Here is a 15,490-nt window from a genome sequence, read left to right as displayed (position 1 = left end):
TCAAACCATAATTTGAAGAAAAACACCTACCTGAATGAAGTTAGAAGCCACAAGGCGAAGACGGGATGAAGAGTCTCCTGTTCTAGAAAGCAAACTTGGAAGCGTTTTTTCTACACAATGAGAAGTTTCTAGTTTTCCTAGTTGATGTTTTGGTATATATTGGGTAATGATCATTTTTAAGAGTTTCAGGGAAGCTTGAAAAACCTAAGTTAAAAAGAAAAAGTAAACACTAAACAAAAATACCACACAGATCCCTGTTTTCAGACAATGTGGTAAAATCTTTTCTGTAGTTCTGAAGAACAGCAGCAACAGGAATCTAGAATTACGGTAACACTCTTAATGGAAGCTACTTCTTTCAGATACCTCTCTTCCAGAAAACATGTCGCTAGGGTTTAGGTGAAAGGCTTCAGAATTTGTTTTATAAAGAGTAACACAGCTCTTGATTTTTTTCTTTTCTTCTTGTTTAAGGCTTATTTGAAGCCTAAGTCTCCTGTAGTCTCTCAAGTTGGAAACTAAAAGTTACTTCATTGCTGTATTTCAACTTTACACCCCCCCCCCCCCCAAAAAAAGGCTCAACGACAGTACACATTTACTGCATCAGCAGTTGTTTCTCAAGCTCATCAGTCAGCCCAGGACAGTATTTTCCATGCTGCTGAATGCCAGACTTTGCTCAGTCCTTGATCCTAACTAAAAGCTGACATTTCAGTTGTTTTTGGTGTTTTTTTTTTTTAACTTACTCAACAGTAGTTTTACAAACTATTTAAATTATTTAAAGTGCCTTAACCACACGGTTCTACAATTTTTTTGCTGTCAGTTCTTCACTGGAGCATTTCTTATCAAACACATCACAACTTACTGAAGACACTATGTCTTTGATGGCTCTCCTTACAAGAAAAATGGCAGCCCTCAGCATGTTCCTTAAATCATCCTTTGGAGTCTTTACTGACATTTCTATCAGCTTCTTATACACAGCCAGTAATGCGTCTTCTCGATACGACCAAGTTTTGGAATATGCTCCTGAAACCTGAACACAGAACAAGTTTATCTCTTAAAAGGTCAATATTGATCTTTCAATATTTATATATAGAAACAGCTTCAAAAGAACATATGAACTTCAGCATGAAATCCCCAGGTGTTTCCTACAGGAATGTGGCTTTTATTAAAAGCACATACTTTTGAAAAACGATGAATAAAATGGATTAACAGGTCAGGCTCAAGGAACCATTTCGGGCACAGCAATGATTCCTCTCCCTGCAAACGACAGTGGCAAGTTATGGGTATTCTGGTAGGGTCCGTACCCTAAAGCAGTCTACCAGATACTATCTGCTTAATAGCTCATCAAGTAATCAATCATAAAAGCTACAGCATCATATAAGTGTTGAAAACAGGCACCCATATATCCAAGGTCAAATTCTAATCTCAGATTTTCAAGTAACAGCTCTGAACACGTAAAAACCGTATCAGTAGATCTTTGTTGACAGAGCGCATATAAAATCAACTCAACACAGACCACAATAATCTATGTGTTTATTTTGTTGTTTTTTACCAAAGCTTCTCCAAAAACTTCAATAGCAGGGCTGGCCTCCCTCAGTGCCTTCTCAGTTAATGGTTCTGGTTCCCCAGTAATGCCACTTCTTGGAGTATCATCGATAGCCCCTTCAGCCATCTCCGGCTCAAGGTACGCAATTGCTTCATCAGGCTGTTTGCAGGTAGCTGGAAGAGGTCTCTCATCATAAGGTAAAAATTCAACCTAACAGAGAAGACAAAATTGGCTATTCTAGAAATGACTTAGATATGGAGTTGTTTCATCACTACTTGGATTCACCTCAATGCATTTTTTCCCCCGTCAAAGCAGTATTGCTTTACATTTAAGTACAGATGTTGAAGTTCCCATAATAACATCATGAAAAAATGGAATCAGTGCCTGCGAATAAAACTTACTTCTTGTTTATAGAATACAATAAAACACACACAAAGTGCCTTTTGTGGAAGTGCACTCATCTACAGAAGAAATCACCTGTTGACAGGAAGCCAGCAAGTCATAAAGCCTTATTTGTTAAATTATTTTAAGTCAACATCCTGTTAAGAGTGAATACTACTGCTACTAGAGTCAACACAAGTCTTCCTTAGCTTTGCCAAAAGCTGAAGCAGCAAAACCTAAAGATCAGGTTAACTAGATACTATGATTTTCTTCCTCTCTTTAGACATGAAACCAAGACTCTTACCCTACAACCACATTCCAACAAATTCCCTTGCTGCTGTAGATTCATCCAACATGATCTCTGAGAAGGAGATTTATTAAGCCGTTAAAGGAGCAAGCAGAATTCAGCTACCGCTATATTGGCTGTATGACCCTTGATTAGTCATTTAATGTCTATTTGCTTCCATTCATCTATTTGGAAACCAGGTATAATCCCCTTTTGCCCCAGACTCAATGAACATTTGTAAAGGCTTCCAAAGAAATTCAGGAAAGAGAAAGACCAATGCCAATTATTAGATGGGCACTGCTCAGCAACACAGTCAATTTCAGATACTATATAAGCCATGAGAATAACCACAAAAGACCTTGTTGTTTTGGAAGGTTGAATACAAGATCATTTGCTCTGACAGGTTTCTGCAGTAACAGAGGTACGCTGCTCACATTTTCTTTGGGAAACACTTCCCTGGCGGTTGCAGGATGAGACTGAGGAGGAGGAGGGGACTGATGGGGAGCAACAGGCTCAGCAGAAGAGGGATCTGCTGACTTCTCTTCCAGCAAAGACTCTGCTCTCCATGGCTCTCCTTTTTGCGGTTCTGTGTGCTCACAAGGAGGTGAATTTGTAGGTTTTGTGTGCTGAGGATTGTCAGTATAAATCATAGACTCCAAAGGCAATTCAGGTGGTTTTCGAATCTGAGAAAAGGAAGGAGATTTTGTAAAGCAAGGCTAACAATGTACTAAAATCAGTTAGCACAGCTACAACTCTGACAGTCAACAAGGTTCTGCTGCTTTCAAGTAAATATCAGACCTCACTCACAGACATGCAATCATTGCCACTGGATGCAGCTTTAGGAAACAATTGGAAAATAATTTTGTGCAGATGTGTGTGTGGAGAGATTTTAAAGCTTCCCATTCTGAGAACAATATAAAACTATATTTTATCACATTAATTCTCTATGGTTAGCCATGATGCCAGCATAAGACTGTTATACCCCTTCAAAATACGAGAAAGTATCTTATGAATCTGCAGTGGGTAGCCTTGCAATTATGCAAAACATTCAGGATTCTAATGTCATTTGCTTGAGACCTTAACAGTTTAATGTAATGTTATCTATGGAGAACTAAGCATGTTCATAAAATGCCACGTGCAAGCCTTTGGTTAGGGAAATCCACAATCCAAACAGAAAACTTAAAATCCTTATGTAATTGTCATAAAGTACCTGTGTAACAACTCTTATTCCCTGAATTTATTTTGGTTGCTCTGCCATTTCTATTTACAACACCCACAGGATAAAGCCTCCTGAATTAGGAATAACAGTACCCACCATCAGCTCTGCATCCAGAAGGTCGTGGAGCTCCAGTTGCTGATACACCTTCAGGCGGTACGCCTCCATTTGCTGTTTCTTCTTTTTAGCGAGATCATAATCCTCTTTCTCTACAGCATAGCGCTTCTCTACCTCATACCGACCAAGTCGTTCCCCTACCTAGAAGGTGGTATAACAGGCTAGCTTGGAATCACATTACCATATATATGTATACATTTCAGTATTTCCAGCCAAGCTACTAAATCAAGCTATCTGATTTTAAAATTACTGTTTTGAAAATATACTGGAAATCATTATGATTCCACATGAACACTAGGGTCCCCGATGGACCACTGGAACACTGTTCGACTTAAGAGATAAACAGTCTTTCAACAATACCTTTTGCAAGTCTGCGATAGCTTGTTTGAGTTTCTTGGCGTAATCATAGCGTTCATGATGGACAGCTTCACGCTTCTTCTCATCCAGTCTACGTATTATCTGAGCAACTTCTGGATCCTGGTACATGTCAAAAGCCAAATCATCCAGAGGTGAAATGGAGTCAGGCTTCCTGAAGATATAAAATGGGTAAAATAACCTTTCAGTTAATCCAAAATAAACCAGTCTGAGCATACGTCATCTCTTTTCACTAGCAGGGAACTAACAAAATATAGAGACTGAGAACTACTTTAGACTGAGTAGACGTTTTGCCAGGGTATACGCAAAAAAACATCCTTACCCAAGGTAAGTTCCATCTAAGGCAGGGTCATCTGATTTCATTCCTAAGTAGTGGTCTATCAGCTTCTCTCTGGAAGGCTTTGTAAGGGGGGAAAAAAAAAAATCTTAATGCACATTCAACATCAAGTATGTGTTCAGGACAGAAATTGTGACTTGCCACAATCAACATAAGCTACACTACTTATAATACTTATGTTTTGGGGCATATTGAAACGAGATCTTGGAGAGGCTGAAAACGCAAATGTTCCAATTGATTGTGTTTTATTTTTTGTATCCACATATTAGGCTCAATATTTGAGAACTTTCTTGCTTCAAGATAACAACAACAACAAAAAAAAATCAATACATGGCAGCTCTGCTACAGCAAGAAACTAGCAGAAGAAAGATGCATTCCATTACCCCAGGAACCCTGTAACCGAGCATGTGTAGCAACATTAAAAAGACAGGGATGCTTTGCACTTACAGTATTATTGCTGTCATTGCTGTAGTCTGCTGGATCTCCAATAATGTTTATAGCTACTAGGGCAACCTGGGATAGATTTAAAGAAAATGTAAATGCATAAGGTTATTACATTTCCATATCTTATGAAAACTGAACCAAAAAAATTTGAACAAAAAAAGTAGGACCTGTGGTCTCCAGGGTGGTATCGAAGCAAAGAAAAGCACTAAGTGCTAAATGTACTTCATGCTTCATTAAAAAATTATTACCAAATCTACAGACCACAGTGTACAGTCATCAGTTGCTCCCTTCCCGCACTGCTCTGGAATGGAAGTGAAAAGAGTCACTGCAGAACTGAGGCAGATATTTGCTTTTTTCTGTATCGGGATGGCTACACAACACCTCCGCTTAATGCCACATCAGATCCTAAAGACTAAGAGTGGCTTTGTAGCAACTGCAAAGCTGTTCTCGGAGAAAGTATTTTGTCTTCAGCACAGAGCCTGCTGTGCAGTCTAAAACTCAGAATGGAAGGCAGTAATGGAACATGCACTTGACTCGTTTGTTCTGGATAAGTTGCATGCACTTGGTCATGACTCCAAGTCACTTACAACCTCTTATTTGTATTTTCCATTTTAAAAGAAACCAAAAATAAACCCAGGAGCTTTCAAACGACATTATTAGCTTCTACAAACCAAGGGAGTGGATTTCTATGCCCATTCTGTACTACTGAAATGTCATCTAGCTTACCAAGTGTGGACTCTTAACTCAACTTACCTGACCGTATAAGTTGTATTTATTGACATAATTTTTATGGAAAATCAGCTTCAGGTACTGGCCAACTGCATCCATATACACAGATTTTAACTCTCGTGCTTTGAAATCAGTCTTTTCATTGTCCGAGAGAGGGACATAACTGAGAAGGAAAATATAACAAGTAAGCAGAGGAAATGTACAAATACACAGCTGTGTTTTTGCTCCTCAGGTTAGTACTTTGATATGGTTTAAAGCTCTCATAACTGAAACAATGTGTGGTGTCATCTGACAAGACTGTTCACCTGCATCATGCTTCTTACACCTACATCTTCAGCTTTGTTACAGATCTAAGTGAGTACGGAATCTCTTTACTGCTAACAGCACAGTGTATTAATATTGCATGCAAAGCATAATGAATACTCTTTCTTCCTGAAGCCTTTCTGATTAAAGTAATAAAACCATTTAGAGCTTTTTGACTTACCCTAGTCTGTGAAATCTCTCTGACTGATAAGGAGCAAAGTATTCAGGCAAGCTTTCACTGATGTAGAACTCAATTTTGCTTGAAATCATGTACTGGTGAGCAAGCAACTGCAGTTTTCGTATTCGACACCTCTCCGCCAACTGCAGAACAATTTCCTGTGGATACTGACAGAGTCTGAAAACATACACAATTTCTGAATCGCCTTTTTAAAGATGACTTCACTTCCAAATCAAGTAACGTTTAATTATGAAACTTTCCAAAGTTATTATAGTTGAAGTCAGCATTACAGATATTGTAAAAACAAACCAAAGAGTAGAGTAGAAACACTCTTCACCTTATCGCATGCATGCGTATGTTAAAGTACCCCATACAATCCATACATATCTAGAAGATGTGGTGAGAAGACCGGATTTTTAACACTAAGCCAAAGCAGCTGCAAACTCCAAGAAGACTGACAAGAACAAAAATGGTTCCCTTTTTTCCTTTTAAAGGACTTTATTTAAATGCAATGCGATGCCTTTAGGTGGTAACCAAGGTGCTTTTTTTTTCCCCCAGGATAAGGATTCCACGGGATTAAAGTAAGTTTTCTGGTTTTAGAATCAGTTTGGTCTGGGATGCTGTAAACTACTCTGACCATGCACGGTACACCTCCCACTCATTTTAAACTCAGTGCTTCAGGACTCCGCACATTCCTCCCGCTTCCAGTACCTGGGTGATCGCCATCCATTCACGGTCGGTGCATGAACCATCAGCTCTTTTGCGCTGAAGCCGTCTTCGTGTCCTGATGAACTAACAACTATAAAACCGATCTTCTGTGGCATCCTGCAGAAGCGAGCTAGTCAAAGCAATGATGTTTCAAGCTTAAGCTAATCCCTGGAAGGACAATAAAAGAACACTAAAACACTACAGCCAAAGAATTAAATCCTGTCGTCCATCAAGTCAGTAGATGATGACTACAAATCTAGATTATCTTTAATTAATGTTGGCACCATAAACTGCACCATATTCTTATGCTGAGTGTTTTATTAGTACTTAGTGAAACGAGGGTTTAGCTAACTCGTATAGCAGATTGCTAATAAACTCAATTAAATCTGCTAATCCGAGATGGAACTTGAAAACATTTTGAGTTCCAAAACGCGCACGGGAGCGGCCCGTACCATCCTCTGTGCGCTTGAGCCAAAGGGAAGAAGCAAAGAATAAAGAACGGGGTCAGTTTAGCCAAAAGCTAGCTAGCTAGCGCCGTTTCACAGCTACGCACACACCTGGGCTGCTGACAGGGACGGCAGCAGAAGGCAGGAGACCACGGGCAGGAAAAGGGCCAAGGACCACCGCTACCCCCCACCCCGTGTCGTAGAGATATCACGGCATTAATTTCGGCTCCCTCTCTCCTTCACCCCCCCCCGCCCTCCCCGGCCCCGGCCGCTTCACCACAGGAGGCGGCAGCAGGCCGAGGCGGCAACCCGCAGGGGTCACGGCGCCGGCTCAAGGGGGGAACAAAACCGCCCTAAGCGGCGGCCTAGCGCACGGCGGCGGCCCGGGGGGGGGGGGGGGGGAGGCTCGCCAGGGCCGGAGGGGAAAGGCAGAGCGGAGAGGGAGAAGCGGCCGGGCCCGGGCCCGGCCCCCACTTGCCTGACTGCGGCCCCATCGCCGGGTCTCATGGCAACACCGCCCCCGCCGCCGCGCATGCGCGCCCGCCCGCCCGCCCCGCCCCGGCGGCGGCGCATGCGCGCCTGTGTGGCGGCAGCGGCGGCGGGAGAGCGGCCGGGAGCATGGCGGAACCGCTGCGGGCTTTCCGCCTGCGCGGGTGCGGCAGCCCGCAGAAGTTCGGGGTGGCGGCCGGGAGCCTGCGCGGGTTGTTGCGGAAGGGTTGCCGGTTGCTGCAGGTGCGGGCCGGTGTGCGAGGCGCGGGGCCGGGGTCGCGGGTCAGCCCGTCTCTCACCCGCCCGGGGGGCAGCTTCCCTTGCCAGGCAGCCGCCTCTGCCTCTACGAAGACGGGACGGAGGTGACCGAGAGCTACTTCCGCGCCTTGCCGCCGCAGACGGAGCTGGTGCTGCTGGGCCCCGGAGAGACCTGGCGGGGCTGTGAGTGCGCCGGGGGTCGGGGGTCGGGGCGGGGGGGGTGACAACCGGCGGCGGGGCAGCGCCCGGGCCCGGCCGCGGCCCCTCAGCCGGTGCCGTCTCCCCCGCGCAAGCCGCAGGTGCCAGCGACATCGAGGGGTTCCTGGCCGCCTTCTACAACCAGAGAGCCGCCGTGGTGGAGGCGGCGCGGAAGCTGCTCTCCGACGAGCAGGCTCCTCGGAGGCAGAGGCTGCTGGCGGATCTGATCCACAACCTGAACGAAAACAGCCTGGCCGAGGACAAGGAGGACGACAAGAAATGGTTCGAAGGTACATCTGTCGCCCGCAGGGAGCTGCTTAGGGGCAGCAGGGCTCACGAAGGAGAGTCGCTCCTGTCAGTCTTACTGTTCAGAAAGAAAAGTAGTTCAAAAATTCGGGAGTCCTTCTGGCTGGTGCGATTTGGTACCCGGTCCGGGGATTAGTTACCACCAACATCAGTATGCGTTTCTGCGCTTCTCTAAGAGAGACGCATATTTACTGTCAGAAAATGGTAAAAAAAACAATGTTCCCTATTGCTCCACCCAGGATTGCTCTGGAATACGTCTCTTCCCCGTCAACATAGGTCTGCATTTACAATCTTTTAACGATTTGCTAATAGTATATTGATAATTTGCACCCATCAGCCAGCTAACTTTAGACTTTCTTTGCAAGTTCCCTCTCCCATTCCCGAGTCATTGTTGCAGGTCTTCCTCAACAACTCAGTTTTCTTTTCACAGCCTCTTAGTGTTCTGTGTGTGCGCATTAATGAGAAACATTTAACAACTATAATATCAGCTACTGCTCTCACAGCAGATGCTCTGCATGGTCCTTTAGAATGCTAAGAGCAGGGTAGTCTTGAACCAGTAAAATAAAAATGGGAAAGAAAAAAATCTGTGCATGCTGAGTTTGAGAAAAGAAGGGATAAACACCCAGGTAGGCAGAAGCACAGCACTAGAAGTACTAAGTTACAACATAATCTAACTCCTTTTAGGTCTAGAGTCTCGTTTTAAGAACAAATCAAGCTACATGCGATACAGTTGTGAAAGCAGAATACGAAGCTACATGAAAGAGGTAACAGTTTCTGTTGAAGTAACCTACTTTCAAGCTGCTAGTAAAAGTAATTCTGTGACCACATACATAAAAAACACTTTTACAGGTCAATATACTCATTGTAGAAAAGAGCCTCAGGCTGCTACAGGCACCAAGGAATGACTGGGTTTTGTTTTTCCCCCGCCCCTAGGTTAGTAGTTTTATTTCCAATGTTCATCCTACAGCAAGAGATGCATATAAAAGGGTAATTGACCTGATGTCAGATAAACTGAGATCTGTGAAATACAATGGATGCTACTTTGACAGAAGAGAGGAGGAGGCAGTCCGCCTGTGCACTGCGGAGGGATGGTTCTCTTGTCAGGTAAGTTCAGCCCTTTCTGAAGCAGAGCGCCTTGGTTCCAACAAGCAGTGGCATGACTTGCAATGACATTAGAGGAAGGAAACAGGTACTTGGATGCTTGCATAGTGCAGTATCAAGCTTGGCGGGGTGATGCTGTCATAGCCTGTGACCTATCTTTGGTTCGTTATAGCAAGTGGAGGGACAGCGCTGGGGTGACAAGCAGTACGCCGTTCATTGTAGCCGTCTTGTTTTACAGGGACCTTTCGACAGAGATGACTGCCCATGTAAGCATTCTATCAACCCCTACGGTAACAGGGAAAGCAGAATCCTCTTCAGTACCTGGAATCTCGATCACATGTATGTACAAAGTATTAATCCAAGCTTACCTGTTTCATGCCCTTCATCTTAGGCAGGAAAGGTAGAGCCATTGAGTCTTTACACCGCCCCCCCCCCCCCCCCCCCACTGTGCAGTTACCTCTGCTGTGACTAGATGGACATTGGATGTGACTAGATGCTTGGATGCTGCAGCTGTTTCTGATAACATAAAATCCTGATGACAGATTATAATGCCATCTCTCATTAGCTGCTTTGCTTCTGTTCAGATTTTCTTTGTATGAAAACATACCCCTCCTCACCACATTATCCTTTGTGAAGGCTAAAAAGCCCTGGCACAGGATAAAAAACTCTGGCAAAACCCCTCAGACCCATTTTCAGGCATTGTACACTTGTGAAGCAAACAGGATTTGCTAAACTAATTTCCTCAGGAAAAAAAATAAATCATAAACCTAGTTATGGTGAAAGAATGCAAATTCCGCCTGGCTCTAAAAGAAAGATGGAGACTTGATTATTATGAAAAAACTTTTGATGGCAATATTGTTTTCTCTTTTGTGTACTGAAGAATAGAGAAGAAACGTGCTGTTGTCCCAGAACTGGCAGAAGCTGTCAAAACACGAGATGGAAGAGAAGTGAACTGGGAATACTTCTATCAGCTGCTGTTTACCGTGGATAATTTAAAACTTGTACACATTGCTTGCCATAAGAAAACCAGCCACAATCTCAGCTGTGACAAAACTAAAATTTACAGGAAAAGGAAGCAAAACCACAAGATTTCATAGTGCTATCTCTAGAAGTGACTTGCTTTTTACAAAATCATGTCACATGCTATCATTTTTAAATAGCTCCAGTTTCTTAAACAAAAACTTATTTAGGAGTCCCTGGCAAAAGAGACTTGCTAAGTAATTCAACTGCAATCTCACAACACATACATTCATATCATGCCTAATTCTACTCTCCCACCTTCTCACTTACTACAAGCCTTCCTTAGATCGCACTGTGTTAAGCGCAATAAAATAAAACTGTGAGTCAGAGTATAAAAATGAGGCCAGAGGGTGACACTGATTACGCCCTACAATCTCTTTCTTGCCCTGACAAACGTAGACCCAAAGGGCGATTCAGTGACAGAGCTGCTGGCTCTTCTGTACCAAAATACCTGCACTCATCCATGACCATGCCATTTGCTGTTGCTTTAGATGTACATCTCCTAGACGGAAGATCAAGGCCATGGCATATCTTTGCTTTTACCACCTTTGTTCTTTGTCATCTTTCCCATTGATTTCCCTCTCCTTTCAGTTTCTACCTCTTTAGCTTGAGTTTGCTTGGAGCAATACAAGCAATTTTACTGTATAATCATGTTTACCTGCCGCTTTAAGAGAATATTGCTTTTGTAAAACACTTCCTACCTCAGATAACAAAATACAAATAGATCAATTTTTAGTTGATTTTTTTTTTTTAAATACCAGCTGATAGCATCTGAACTTTTAAGGGCTGTCAGGGTAAATGACGTGAATTTTTTTAAAATAAAAAAATTACTACCATTCTTCTGTGTGTGTATGTGGAGGCAGATGTGCAGGAGTGATTAATCAGGTGTAGTATAGCATGGCCAATACAGACTAGAAAGACTGAGCGCAGGGAAGCGTGTTTATGAATGGAGCACTAGTTATTTACTGCTATGTAAAGATCATCACTCATCTCTAGGGAAGAACTCCGTTGTCCCCCATGTCGCTGGTCCTCTTCTTACCTGGGCAAATCCAGCTAGTCCACACAAGATGATAGTATTGCTGTGTGAGCCATAACTTACTAGGTCTTGGAAATGCAGGAGCTTTGCTACAGAGAGTATTGTTTTACTTTAAACAACAAACTCAATCCCCCTCCCAAACATTTCAACACAAAAAGTAAGCTGGGGGCATTTTAAGTACAGGATTTCTAATACCAGTGCATTGAATCAATCCTTCCAGATTGCCTTACTGAATATACGTCATCGGTAACTAAGATGGAAATGCACACTACACTGTTTTGAGATTGGGGAAGGTATCGCAGCTATGATTCTGATGACAAACACAATGTTGCCTGTATGGCACAATTCCTACAAACTGAAAATCACCATTTTACACAGTGCTGAAACCAAAGTGAGTGTCTGCGTGTGAAGACATATTTGCTATAAAGAGATGGTAGCAAATATGGCATTTAAGGAAAGCTGGGAGAGCTACTTCAAGATGGAGTTGTGCTGAAAACCATGAATATGCTATTAAAAAATTAGATTTTTCTGTGTTACAGAATTAGAGTGAAAAGGAGCCAAGAAATATCGTTGACAGAAACAATGCATCAGCTGGAGTGGAAATGTGAATAAATTAACATGTCATGCATATACAATTTGTTTGGCTTACAACTTTTGAATGTTTAACAGGCTATAGCTGTAGAAATTAATATTTATTTAAACCATCTGCTGATAACATTTTCTCTATATTTTTAGAAATGTAGAAGAAACTATTTATAACAATAAAGATCTGGAAGCTTATTGCATAATCACGCTTTCAAAGGAGTATTATCATAAATGTTGGGCAAGTTAACAGTTCCTGAAATCATCTGAGCTTGCTCACTGTTTTCTAAAACTGCAGGCCAAAATAACAAATTCAGTGGACTGACCGATATCGCTAGCAATCAATACTGGTTTGTCTACCAAGTCCGCCACTGAGAGATTTTATTCCTCCTTTATCACCACCAGTATATTTGTTTACGAAATTCCTATTTGTAACCCTTGGAAGTCAACTGAAAATACTGCACGAGCTGCATTACACAACTATTAGAAAAGGCAATGCTTACGGCTGGTCTGGTGGAAGAGGGAAGCAGTCAGCTTCACATGGTGGTTGTTCAGAGAACTGATGTGCAATAAAAACGTACTTAACTTCCAGAGATTAACACCACTGAACTCACATTGATATCCATGCATTTAGTTTTGCTAGCGGAACTGCATTTTAGAGGTTTAATTGGTTCTGGTTTAGATGTCAACAATGTAAGACAACTTACACAGCAGAGGCCAGTGTGCCTCTTTCTACTGGGTAGTTAACTGGCTGCATTACTAACTGGATGCCACAATGTTAGACATCGCGGAATTAAAAGAAAAAGGACCTTGTTCTAACATGGTTTTCTTGGCTATTTTTAAAAAAGGAGCGAGACCAAACATTCACCCTAGATATCGGCTCAAATTTAGAAAAAAGCAATAAGAACTTCTATTTTCCCTGGTTTTTCCTAAATATTAGTGGTAAAATGATAAATTACAGTTTAATTCCAAATCACTGAAAATTCAGTCAGCCTTTGCCCCAGATAACCGTGGCAGAATTCTGTATCTGCCAATTTCAGAAAAACAAACTCTACCAGTTCTGTCTCTGAGAAAAGGCAAACACAGACACCTTATGTTAGTGGCACAGCCAGCCATCATTACGTGGTTGCAAAGAAGAGAAAAAAGGTTTCATTTGTTTACAGTTTGTTGTTAGACAACATCCTCTTCCTCCTCCTCCTCATCTTCCTTTGCAATGAAATGTAGCTTCCTGAATTCTCGCCTGCTCATCGTTGTGCTTGGGAGTGCAACTGCTGGGAGATCCTTTAAGAAAAGGATAAAATCATTCAGGAAGGTCTGTTGCAGCAAATGGCAGACCTCCTACCTCTCCAACAGTTCACATACTTCCACATCTGATACATGAGGCACCAACACACACCTCCTCACTTGGAAGCAGTGGCATAAACCAATAGCTAAAGCTGAGGAGCTTTCAGGGGAGCTTGCCTGAACCAGTCACAGCTCATGGTCAAAGCAAGGGCTGGCATTCCTTCTGCAGGCTCGAGAAGGATTCAGAGAGGGTGAAGTGCTCCACAAACAAAACCTCTCTACTCCCACTAAATACCAACCATGACCCCTGCTAAATACCAATCCTCACGAAACACCTAAAACATGAAGGCATCGCTTGCCCAAAGTTATGCAGTGTTAGAGGCAGACCTGGGATTCAACTTTCAAGCTCTGGCCCTTGATCGAAAAGCAGAGGTGGCCAGAAAGCAGCTTCCATTCAAAAGAACCACAATAATCACAATTTAGAACCAATGACCAGTGAAAAACTATTTTGACAGAATAACACTGTATCTATGAGTAAAAATATCTATCTTATGGAATTGGAATAATAAAATCTAAACAAGAAAGATTTCACATCTGAAATTAATTGCCAAGGCATCTCTGAGAGAAATAATTCTATCTAGGGGACAGGGATATCACTCCAGATGTCTACCGATACTGGTCAAGTTTGCCTACAATTTTGAGGCTAGCCTTCTTTTGTCTGAAGATGCCAGACTGAAGTGGAACAGAACTGAATCTGTAGAGTGAACAGACTGTCATCATCTTACCTGGATAAACTCGACATCTCCAAAGAACCGGTCCACTGGCATTGGCTGGTTGCTGTCTTCATCCAAGAAAGCACTACCCTCTAACTGTATCGGCTTCTTCGGGACATCTGCATCCTCCAAGCTGGACCCATCTGACAGTACGCTCTCACAGCTGCTTTCCTCTTCACTGCAGACGTGATCGTGCAGGTTTTCATCACTGTCCATTTTTGATAGAGCACTGCTTGATTTCACTGCACGCGGCCCGAGAGAAACATTATGCTCCTTTTCCTGTTTCTCTTCGTCAGTCTCCGGAATGCTTTCACCCTTTTTCTGTTGAATTATATTGGAGTCTCCTGGATCTTCTGAACGTCGATCCCCATCAGATGTTTTAGGCACTTCCCCTGGTGCAGCAAGGTTTCCACTTGCACATGTAAGTCCTTCTAGTTCTGATTTTACTAGACTGTTTTTTTCACATTTGAGCCTCTTTGAGGGTTGTCCACCAGCTGCTTTGTGTGAAGAACACTGTTAGAAAAAAAAAATAGGATCCTAAAGCTTACTTGAAATAAAGAAAAATAAAATCACCGTATCTCTTTAGTTCAAGGCTGGATGTGGAACCGAAGAGCTCCATCGAGCGAGCGGCACCGCGATCCAAAGCTGCATCGCTAAGAAAAATAATTAGTAGAACGTGCACATGAAAAGGAGGAAAGTGGAGCAGATAGCTTACACTAAACCACAACGTACAGTCCATCGCCAGTGGAAAGCCACCTCTGAAAGCATAAACTAGCACCGTACGTGGCCAATCACCATTTTCCTATTTTCTTAGGGATGCTGTAGATGGCAATTAATGTAGCAGAACGGACTATCAGCCGGGCCACCAAAGCGTCCCGCCGCTTGCCGCACGGGCCAGCAGCCTACCACCGGCCTTCCAACAGCCAGGAATCCGAAAGCTGGCCCTGCGGCACACAAATCTGCCCCTGCACCGTGTGTCTGCACGCAGGCCTCTGACGAAGTGGCGGGAAGGCAGGAAAGGCGAAGAATTTACTTAAATTCTCCAGGTAGTTCCCTCACAGCGATGCCCGGTTGCACCCCCCCACACTGTAACTGCCCGTCCCCGTCCCCTCCTACCAGGCTCGGCGTCCGGGGGCCGCCCGGCTCCTGGCGGCGGGCTGCCGGCTGCCCTTCCCCCGCGGGTTGAGCAGAGGCGGTTGCCGGGCGCCTGGCCGCCACAGACCCCTTCGCACAGCGCCCGGGAGGCCGCCGCCGCCGCCGCCCTGGGAGCGCCGGGCCGCGGCTCTCCGAGCGGCCCCGGCCCCGCGTTGCGGCCGCCGGACCGCCCGCCGCCATCTTGGGGAGGGCGCCGGAGCCCGCGCTCGCCATCTTGTGGAGCTTCTC

General features: G+C 43.7%; 3 protein-coding genes across 8 annotated transcripts in view; 1 reads left to right on the top strand and 2 right to left on the bottom strand.

Moving 5' to 3' along the window:
• The window catches only part of CEP104 (centrosomal protein 104), a 26,283-nt gene extending 12,981 nt beyond the window's left edge, over positions 1–13,302 (bottom strand). For 3 of the 5 annotated variants that reach the window (XR_008235972.1, XR_008235973.1, XM_052792461.1), the window contains exons 1-12: positions 7,172–7,279; positions 6,618–6,782; positions 5,910–6,083; positions 5,450–5,588; positions 4,700–4,765; positions 4,238–4,314; positions 3,901–4,069; positions 3,523–3,681; positions 2,642–2,890; positions 1,547–1,750; positions 857–1,024; positions 31–204 (exon numbers count right to left, since the gene is read on the bottom strand). Coding sequence is in view for 3 of the 5 variants with exons in the window: in XM_052792461.1 (XP_052648421.1) it covers positions 31–204; positions 857–1,024; positions 1,547–1,750; positions 2,642–2,890; positions 3,523–3,681; positions 3,901–4,069; positions 4,238–4,314; positions 4,700–4,765; positions 5,450–5,588; positions 5,910–6,083; positions 6,618–6,730 (1,692 nt within the window). In the remaining 2 variants the exon portion in view is untranslated. Of the gene's footprint in view, positions 1–30; positions 205–856; positions 1,025–1,546; positions 1,751–2,641; positions 2,891–3,522; positions 3,682–3,900; positions 4,070–4,237; positions 4,315–4,699; positions 4,766–5,449; positions 5,589–5,909; positions 6,084–6,617; positions 6,783–7,171; positions 7,280–7,538; positions 7,621–13,211 lie in introns of those variants that run through there. The other 2 variants (XM_052792463.1, XM_052792462.1) reach the window with 2 other exon arrangements.
• DFFB (DNA fragmentation factor subunit beta) lies at positions 7,636–10,937 on the top strand. 2 transcript variants are annotated; one of them, XM_052792468.1, is made up of 7 exons: positions 7,636–7,792; positions 7,864–7,990; positions 8,101–8,295; positions 8,996–9,075; positions 9,245–9,415; positions 9,651–9,751; positions 10,293–10,937. In XM_052792468.1, the coding sequence occupies exons 1-7, from the start codon at positions 7,679–7,681 to the stop codon at positions 10,507–10,509; spliced, it is 1,005 nt and encodes a 334-aa protein (XP_052648428.1). In that variant the 5' UTR covers positions 7,636–7,678; the 3' UTR covers positions 10,510–10,937. The 2 variants fall into 2 exon arrangements, with proteins under 2 accessions (XP_052648428.1, XP_052648429.1); XM_052792469.1 differs by having other exon boundaries at positions 7,637–7,792; positions 8,107–8,295.
• On the bottom strand, positions 12,146–15,490 carry C7H1orf174 (chromosome 7 C1orf174 homolog). Its single transcript, XM_052792471.1, has 3 exons — positions 15,224–15,490; positions 14,120–14,620; positions 12,146–13,331 (listed from the first exon to the last, which is right to left on the bottom strand). Exons 1-3 carry the CDS (start codon positions 15,473–15,475, stop codon positions 13,221–13,223), a joined length of 864 nt encoding a protein of 287 aa, XP_052648431.1. The 5' UTR covers positions 15,476–15,490; the 3' UTR covers positions 12,146–13,220.

This window comes from Harpia harpyja, chromosome 7 (assembly GCF_026419915.1).
Source record: "Harpia harpyja isolate bHarHar1 chromosome 7, bHarHar1 primary haplotype, whole genome shotgun sequence".
Taxonomy (NCBI): Eukaryota; Metazoa; Chordata; class Aves; order Accipitriformes; family Accipitridae; genus Harpia; species Harpia harpyja.
The sequence above is the reverse complement of the archived record's forward strand: the minus strand, read 5'-3'. Positions and strand labels throughout refer to the sequence as shown.